This window comes from Lutra lutra, chromosome 2 (assembly GCF_902655055.1).
Source record: "Lutra lutra chromosome 2, mLutLut1.2, whole genome shotgun sequence".
Taxonomy (NCBI): domain Eukaryota; kingdom Metazoa; phylum Chordata; class Mammalia; order Carnivora; family Mustelidae; genus Lutra; species Lutra lutra.
The window spans coordinates 98,928,539-98,938,517 of NC_062279.1; the positions used below are offsets into that span (position 1 = coordinate 98,928,539).

General features: G+C 37.4%; 1 protein-coding gene across 1 annotated transcript in view; it reads right to left on the reverse strand.

Moving 5' to 3' along the window:
• Nucleotides 1–2,260, reverse strand: part of LOC125094108 (PAT complex subunit Asterix-like) — a 116,124-nt gene extending 113,864 nt beyond the window's left edge. The window contains exon 1 of the mRNA XM_047719833.1: nt 2,201–2,260. Within this exon, the coding sequence (XP_047575789.1) occupies nt 2,201–2,260 (60 nt within the window). The remainder of the gene's footprint in view (nt 1–2,200) is intronic.
• Nucleotides 2,261–9,979: the final 7,719 nt, after the last annotated feature.

Sequence of the window (9,979 nt, forward strand, 5' to 3'; positions counted from 1 at the left end):
AGAGCAAACATTAGAGAACCAGCAATGTTTAAAATAAGACAAAACATTAAGAGACACAAAATTACAACTTCCTTCAGTTCATCTAGTCCCATATTACTAATTCTGGTTTACTCCGAATGCTTTTACTTCTGGAAATTTTTACCCATTTCAGTTCCAGGATTTTTAACTTATCATATACCTGTATTTGTTCTGAAAGTTTTTATATGAATCTCCTTTAAGACAAAACTTATTTCATATGAGAATAAAACAAAACATAGAAACTGGGTTTTCTCTGGGCAGGCAAAGAGAAAACCATTTACATTTTCTTTTTAACAGTAGATTAATTAATCCAGGAAAACTTTGTACTTGAGTGGATCATCAATATAGATTTGCCATGACACAAGGCTTTAGTCTTTCTTAAATATTATGCCTTATTTGAACAGAAACATTTTACAGGAAAAGATTCATTAGTCTTTTTTCTCCTCTTGTGAATAAATCCACCAAAGCTGATCTAATACGGTCAAATTTTTAACATATTTCATTGTTTCCTTTTAAACCTATAAACCAAGGTAAATAAAAGTCACCTCCCCCAAGCCTTCTATGACTTACTATATACCCTCAAGTTTATTTCCTTTCATGTTCTGGTGTAACCAGACATTTTCACTTTAAGACACAACTACCCATTCTTTTAGGCCCTCCTTTTTGTGTGTACAATTAATCTTAGTCCGTCCTAACCGATACCTAAAGTTCCTTTTTTGAAGATATCCCCTCACGAACCTTCTACAACTTGCTTTTGCATTCAGGTTTTGTCCCAAGCCATTTCTTCCAAATAACCATCTCATTTAGGACAAAATTACCTTCTCTTACCCTCAACAAAATGTATTCCCATTCCTTAAATCTTTCTTACATATCTCCTACTTTCTTACATATAGGGTTGCTTTCTCATTTCCATCAGCCTTTCTATACCAGTGTCTCCTTTTTTCTTCCTAAGACAGTGAGTTTTCTGGGTTTCCCTCCCATCGTAAATGATGTCACAGACAAAGGGAGGGGGATCTTTCAGATGCTGTCCTGTTCGCGTCCCTCGCGGGAACTTAGGAGTGCCTTAGCTAAGGTCTGTCCGCATAAACCCGGGACCAGGCTACTCCATGGAGTAGATGACCGTTATGCCATATGATGCCCTGCGAGACTCAGGGTGCAGCCCACTCAGACTCCATAGCCGAAGTGGTGGAGCCATACAGACACATTCACACAGTCAGGCACTCTTCAGATTCAAACAGGTTGGACACCCTCCCCTTTGGGTATCCCTGGCTAATGGGAGGTGATCAGTCTCCCCTTCCATTCTTTATGAATGAGTCTAACTCAGACAGTGGCCCAGGGGCTATTACAACAGCATTCAGTTAAGGACAAAAGATATTTACTAACAGATTTCAAAAGCACAAACCTAGTTCCAGTGACTGCTCTAGCATTTTATCCCATTTGATTTAAAGTTTCAGGTTAGCAAAGACTTTGAAAGCTACTTTAACAATTACCCATTAAAACTTTGAGACAGACAATTAGCCATCAGTTTAGTCATCTCTTTGCTAACAGATTTTAACCCAACAGATTTTAACAGATTTTAACAAATAACACGAGCTTATTTGACTTTAAGTAAAAACTCCGAAGTTTCACATTTACTACTGTTAACTCAAAAGACATGTTTACCCTAATTAACCCAACAAACTTAACATAGTTCAAATACTGATTTACGTTCCACTTGGTTCCACTCCGTTTGGAATGTTTACCTGAGACACGGTGGAAAGATCTGGAGTTGGGGGTGTTAGGTCCAGGGGGCTCTCTTCTTGTTAGAATTATGAGAAGCTATAGAGGTTAACTCTATAGAATGTTGAGGATCTAAAGCCTCTCAAATATCTTCCCAAACTTTCACGGTTCCTTCAGGGCAAGCACATGGTCCTCTAATTCTCAACTGATTTTTAATCTCTTGCCCTTTCTGCCAAATTTACCATTCCTCCTTTAGGGAACCAAGGACAAAGATCAGACACCACACCAAAAAAATTGCTGTAAGGCCTTCTTTGAGTGCTTAGACCCCTTCTGCTTTAAAAGGGCCTGCAATGCCATAACAAAAAGATCCTGTTGCACAGAATCAGACTGCCCCGTATTATTTTACTCCTGCAGTCGCCTGTCAGCCTGGGCTCCTCTTACCGAAATCTTGATAATCACTTACCTGTACCTGCGCGCTCCCTTGAAACGTACTCATGGTCCCTGTTCGGGTGCCACTTGTCATGGCCGGCTCGACAAATCGACCAGGAAACGTGAGGGTAAGAGGATGGTGAAAAGAAATTAAGAGACAAAGAGATGGGGGCAGGAAGGACACTGAGGATGATGTCCAACAGTGCCAATTTTATTCCACATCTTACAAGCATTTATAAGGCAGATCACAATAGGAGGAGTAATACATCAGTACCTAGTCAGATAACCGCAAGTTTCTATAACAAGTTTACATTAACTACAAGCAAACCTCGTGATGCCAGGTAGTCTCGGCTAAAGCCAATAGCAAGACAATCAACCAGGGAGTGGGTTATGGGAGGTACAGGAACAACAAGGACCAACTAAGAACTCATGACCTGACCACATTGTTCCCTTCTGTAGGGAGAGTGTGTGGGAAGTCACGTAGGCAAGCGCACGACACATAGCACAGACCCTTTCTCAGTGTTACTCAACTTTCCCGTCCTTAACCTTGTCAAGGTGTCCGGAATTTGAAGGAGACACAAGTCAGGGCCTGGTTTGATCCTCGACTCCAACCATGCCATAGCCTCCAATACAGTTATGCAGGCAATAGCTAGGATGGAGAAAAGCATCAATGGTAACATAGATTCTCTAAGGGCAGAAATGAGAGCTGATCTAGCAGAACTTAAAAATGCTATCAGTGAGATCCAATCTAATCTAGATACTCTAACAGCTAGGATAAATGAGGCAGAAGAATGAATTAGTGATCTAGAAGACAAACTGATAGAAAAGAAGGAACAGGAGGAGGCCTGGAACAAACAGTTTTAAATCCATGAAGACAGAATTAAAGAAATAAATGATGCCATGAAATGTTCCAATGTCAGAATTATTGGGATCCTTGAGGGGGTGGAGAGAGAAAGAGGACTAGAAGATACAGTTGAGCAAATCATAACTGAGAACTTCCCTAATCTGGGGAGTGAAACAGGCATTTGCGTCCTAGAGGCAGGGAGGACCCTTCCCAAGATCAAGGAGGACAGACCAATGCCCTGGCATGTAATGGTAAAGCTCAAAAATCTTAAAACCAGAGAAACCATCTTAAGGTCAGCTAGAGGGAAGAGATTCCTTATGTATGAGTGAGGAACATCAGAATAATGTCAGACCTGTCTACAGAGACCTGGCAAGCCAGAAAGGGCTGGCAAGACATATTCAGGGAAGTAAATGAGAAGAACATGCTGCCAAGAACACTTTATCCAACAAGGCTGTCATTCAGAATGGATGGCGAGATAAAGTGCTTCAGCAGAAACTGAAAGAATATGTGACCACTAAACTGGCCCTGCAAGAAATACTAAGGGGGGTTCTATAAAAGGAGAAAGACCCAAGGAGTGATATAGAACAGAAATTTACAGAGACAAGCTACAGAAACAATGACTTCACAGGCAACATGATGACAATAAAATCATATTTTTCAATAATTACTCTCAACATGAATGGCCTAAATGCTCCCATAAAATGGCACAGGGTTGTAGATTGGATAAAAATACAGGACCCACCCATATGCTGTCTACAAGAGACTCATTTTGAACCTAAAGTTATATCCAGACTGAAAGTAAAGGGATGGAGAATTATCTTTCATGCCAACGGACCACAAAAGAAAGCTCAGGTAGCAATTCTTATATCTGACCAATTAGATTTTATGCTAAAGACTGTAGTCAGAGATACAGAAGGACACTATATCACACTTAAAGGGTCTACCTACCAAGAAGATCTAACAATTGTAAATATCTATGGTCCCAACATTGGAGCAGCCAACTGCATAAGTTAACTGTTAACCCAAATAAAGAGACATACTGATAATAATATGCTAATTGTAGGAGACTCTAACACTCACTCTCAGCAATAGACAGATCATCTAAGCAGAATATCTATAAAGAAACAAGAGCTTGGAATGACATACTGGACCAGGTGGACCTCAGATATATACAGAATATTCCACCCTAAAACAACAGAATACTCATTCTTCTTGAGCACCACATGGAACTTTCTCCAGAATAGACCACATACTGGGTCATAAATCAGGTCTCAACCGATACCAAAAGATTGAGATTATTCCCTGCATATTCTCAGACCACAATGCTTTAAAACTGAACTCAATCACAAGAAAATGTTTGGAAGAAATTGAAACACTTGGAAGCTAATGACCATCCTGCTCAAGAATGTTTGGGTCAACCAGGAAATCAAAAAGGAACTTAAACAATTCATGGAAACCAATGAGAACAAAAACACATTGGTCCAAAACCTATGGTATACAGTAAAGGCAGTCCTAAGGGGAAAATACATAGCCATCCAAGCCTCACTCAAAAAAATAGAAGAATCCAGAATACACAAACTCTTTTTACACCTTAAAGAACTGGGGAATCAACAACAAATTAAGCCTACCCCATGTATGAGATGGGAAATAATTAAGATTAGAGCAGAGATCAATGAATTAGAAACCAGATATACAGTAGTACACATCAATGAAACTAGAAGCTGGTTCTTTGAAAGAATTAATAAGATTGATAAACTGCTGGCCAGACTTATCCAAAAGAAAAGAGAATGGACTCAAATTAATAAAATTATGAATGAAAAGGGAGAGATTATGACTAACATCAAGGAAATAGAAACAATTATCAGAGATTATTATCAACCACTATATGCCAATAAATGAAGCAACCTGGAAGAAATGGACGTATTCCTGGAAACCTATAAGCTACAAAGACTTAAACAGGAAGAAATTGACAACCTGAATATACCAATAACCAGCAAGGAGATTGAAGGAGTGATCAAAAACCTCCCAAAAAACAAGAGTCCAGGACCTGATGGATTCTCTGAGGAATCCTACCAAACATTCAAAGAAGAAGTAATACCTATTCTTCTGAAGCTGTTTCAAAAAATAGAAATAGAAGGAAAACTTCTAGACTCATTCTATGAGGCCAGCTTACCTTGATCCCCAAACCAGGCAAAGACCCCATCAAAAAGGAGAATTTCAGACAAATATCCCTGATGAATATGGATGCCAAAATTATCAACAAGATCTTAGCTAATAGGATCTAACAGTACATTAAAAGGATTATCCACCATGACCAACTGGGATTTATCAAGCTGGTCCAACATTCACCATTCAAACAATGTGATAGAAATATTAATAAGAGGAGAGAGAAGAACCATATGGTTCTCTCAATTGATTCAGAAAAAGCATTTGACAAAATATAGCATCTTTTCCTGATTAAAACTCTTCAGAGTATAGGGATAGAGGGAACATTCTTCAATTCCATAAAATCCATCTATGAAAAATCCACAGTGAATATCATTCTCAATGGGAAACATCTGAGAGCCACGACAAGGATGCTCATTCTCACCACTATTGTTCAACATAGTACTAGAAGTCCTAGCAACAGCAATCAGACAGCAAAAAGAAATAAAACGTTTTCAAATTAGTAAAGAAGAAGTAAAACTCTCTCATTTCACAGATGACATGATACTTAAACCCAAAAGTCTCTACCTCTAAATTACTAGAACTCATACAGCAATTCAATAATGTGGCAGGATACAAAATCAATGCACAGAAATCAGTTTCTTTCTTATACACTAACAACAAAACTGTAGAAAGGGAAATTAGAGAATCGATTCCATTTATAATAACACCAAAAACCATAAGATACCTTGGAATAAACCTAACCAAAGAGGTAAAGGATCTATACTTGAGGAACTATAGAACACTCACAAATGAAGTTGAAAAAGACACAAAAAAATGGGAAAACATTCCATGCTCATGGACCAGAAGAATAAATATTGTTAAAATGTCTATGCTGCCCAAAACAATCTATACTTTCAACACCATCCCAATCAAAATACCAACAGTATTTTTCAAAGTGCTGGAACAAATAATCCTAAAATTTGTATGAAACCAGAAAAGACCCTGAGTTGCCAAGGAAACGTTGAAAAAGAAAAACAAAGCTGGGGGCATCATGTTGCCTGATTTCAAGCTTTATTACAAAGCTGTGATCACCAAGACAGCATGGTACTGGCACAAAAACAGACATATAGACCAAAGGAACAGAATAGAGAGCCCAGATATGGATCCTCAACTCTATGGTCAAGTAATCAACAAAGCAGGAAAAAGTATCCAGTGGAAAAAAGACATTCTCTTCAATAAATGGTGCTGGGAAAATTGGACAGCTATATATCTAAGAATGAAATTCGACCATTCGCTCACACCATACACAAAAATAAACTCAAAATGGATGAAAGACCTCAATATGAGAAAGGAATCCATTAAAATCCTAGAGGAGATCGTAGGCACTAACCTCTTTGACATCAGCCACAGTAACTTCATTCAAGACACATCTCCAAAGGCAAGGGAAACAAAAAGAAAAATGAACTTTTGGTACTTCTTCAAGATAAAAATTTCTCCACAGCAAAGGAAATAGCAAAACAAAGAGGCAACATACAGAATGGGAGAAGATATTTGCAAGCAACACTGTAGACAAAAGGCTGATATCCAAGATCTATAAGGAACTTCTCAAACTCAACACCCAAAAAATAAATAATCAAGTCAAAAAATGGGCAGAAGACATGACGAGGCACTTCTCCAAAGAAGACATAAAAATGGCCTACACATGAAAAAATGTTCATCATCTTTAGCCATCAGGGAGATTCAAATCAAAACCACATTGAGATACCACTTTATACCAGTTAGAATGCCAAAAATTGACAAGGCAATAATCAACAAATATTGGAGAGGTGTGGAGAAAGGAGAACCCTCTTACACTGTTGGTTGGAATGCACGTTGGTACAGCTACTTTGGAAAACAGTGTGGAGTTTCCTCAAAGAATTAAAAATAGAGCTACACTATGACCCGGGAATTGCACTACTGGCTATTTACCCCAAACATACAGATGTAGTGAAAAGAAGGGCCATATGCACCCCAATGTTTATAGCAGCAATGTCCACAATAACCAAATTGTGGAAAGAGCTGGGATGCCTTTCAACAGATGAATGGATAAAGAAAATGTGGTCCATATATAAATAGAATATTACTCAGACATCAGAAAGGATGAATACACAACTTTTCATTCATGGATGGGACTGGAGGAAATTATGCTAAGTGAAATAATTCAATAAGAGAAAGTCAATTATTATATGGTTTCATTTATTTGTGGTACATAAGGAATAGCATGGAGCACATTAGGAGAAAATGAAAAGGGGGGAGGAATTGGAGGGGGAGATGAACCATGAGAAGCTATGGACTCCGAGAAACAAACTGAGGGTTTAGAGGCAGGGGGGTAGAGGGGACAGGTTAGCCCAGTGATGGGTATTAAGGAGGGCACAGATTGCATGGAGCACTGGGTGTTATATGCAAACAGTGAATCATGGAACACTATATCAAAAACTAGTGATGTATTGTATGGTGACTAACATAACATAGTAAGTAATAAAATAATAATATAAATGAAATGAAGTGAAATAATAAAATAAATAAAAAGCTAGGAGAAATACACCTAGTCAAAAATGTCTAGTCAAAAATGTGGACAATATGCATATATAGATAAGGAATTTTAGCAGAGAGGTGGATACTCTAAAATGAAGAAAATGAAAAATTTGATATCAGATTTTTTTCCCTATAAGCTTAACAGAAGACTAAACACAGCAGAGGAATCAGTGTATTTGAAGACCTACTAAATTATTCAATGTGTAACCCAAAGAGGGAAAAAATATATAGAACACCTGAAATCTGTGAAACAATAGCAAGCAGTGTAATTTATGTGTAATTGAGGTCCCAAAAGAGGAGAAAAGAGAAAATGGGCCAGAAGAACTATTTGAAGACATCATGGCTGAGATTTTTTTTCCTGATTGATAAACTATATCAACTGATAGCCTGAAGAAGTGCAACAACATCCAACCAATATAAATGCAAAGAAAGCTATCACTGGTTTCAACACAGCCAAACTGATGAATACTAAATATAACAAAACAGCTAAAGAAAAAACAATTACTACATAGAGATGTATTGGTAGCTGATTTATCAAAAACAATGAAGACAAAATACAATTGAATGACATCTTCAATGTGCTGAGAGAAAATATAAAAATGAACCGCCAAAGTGGAATTTCGTGTTGAGGGAAGTTACTCTTCAAAAATAAAAACAAAAGAAAGAATTTTCCAGAACAACAGAAACTAGACAAATTCATCACTAGTAGATCTATATTTGATGGAATGCTAATATTCTCCAGGAATTAATACCATATGGAAGTCAGTTATGCAGAAACCAATAAGGGGACCAGATAGGGTAAAAGTATGGGTAGATATAAAATATCTTTTTACTTTATTTATATACATACACATACAAATTTATCTGTAAATGTTTTAAAAAGAATGACTTATTAAAGCAATATATTATTAGCACATATAGAAGATATATTACAATAAGAACATGGAATTATATTGTACCTTTTTAAAAATTTTTTAATTTTTTGGGGCGCCTGGGTGGCTCAGTGGGTTAAGCCGCTGCCTTCGGCTCAGGTCATGATCCCAGGTCCTGGGTTCGAGCCCCGCAACGGGCTTTCTGCTCGGCAGGGAGCCTGCTTCCTCCTCTCTCTCTGCCTGCCTCTCTGCCTACTTGTGATTTCTCTCTGTCAAATAAATAAATAAAATCTTAAAAAAAAAAAAAATTTTAATTTTTTAATAAACATATAATGTATTTTTAGCCCCAGGGGTACAGGTCTGTGAATCGCTAAGTTTATACACTTCACAGCGCTCACCATAGCACATACCCTCCCCAATGTCCATAACCCCACCACCCTCTCCCTACCCACCTCCCCTTGGTCCCCCTCAGTTTGTTTTGTGACATTAAGGGTGTCTTATGGTTTGTCTCCCTCCCAATCCCATCTTGTTTCATTTATTCTTTTCCTACCCCCCAAACACCCCCCGCTGTTGCAGCTCCATTTCCTCATATCAGGGAGATCATATTGTACCTTTTTTAACATTGTTAATGACATAATATAAATAAGAACAAGTATGCAGCAGCACCTGGGTGGCTCAGTCGTTAAGAGTCTGTCTTCTGTGCAGGTCATGAGGTCCTGGGATTGAGCCCCGCATAGGACTCCCTGCTCTGTGGGAAGCTGGCTTCTCCCTCTCCCACTCTCCCTGCTTGTGTTTCCTCTCTTGCTGTGTATCTCTGTCAAATAAACAAATAAAATCTTTTTTAAAAATAAAAAAACTAAATTAAAAAAGAACAAATATGCAGATGATAGACAAACTCAACCACAACATATTCCATTAAAATGACTAATCACTTCATATAAAAGGAGAGGTTGTTAAACTAGATTTTTAAAACCAGGATTTGATTATATGTTATTTCCAAGAAAGATAGTTTAAATATTAACAAAAGTGCTGAAAATAAAAGCACGGAAATATACACCATGTGAACATTAAGCATGGAGCTATACTAACACTGAGTATATTTCAAGATAATGGTCTTTACTAGAAATAAAGCATTTCATAATGATAAAAGAGTGAATTCATTTAGAACACTTAACAATTTTAAATTTTAAGTATGTAAGAACAAAGCATTCAGGTACATGAAGGACAACTTAAAAACTAAAATAACAAATAAACACAATTCATATATATTTAGGCATTTCAAGAACATATTCTCAGGAACTGAAAGGGACAAAAATATCAGCATCATTATAGAAGATTTGAACAATCACATCAACAGTTTTAGCTTGACTAATAT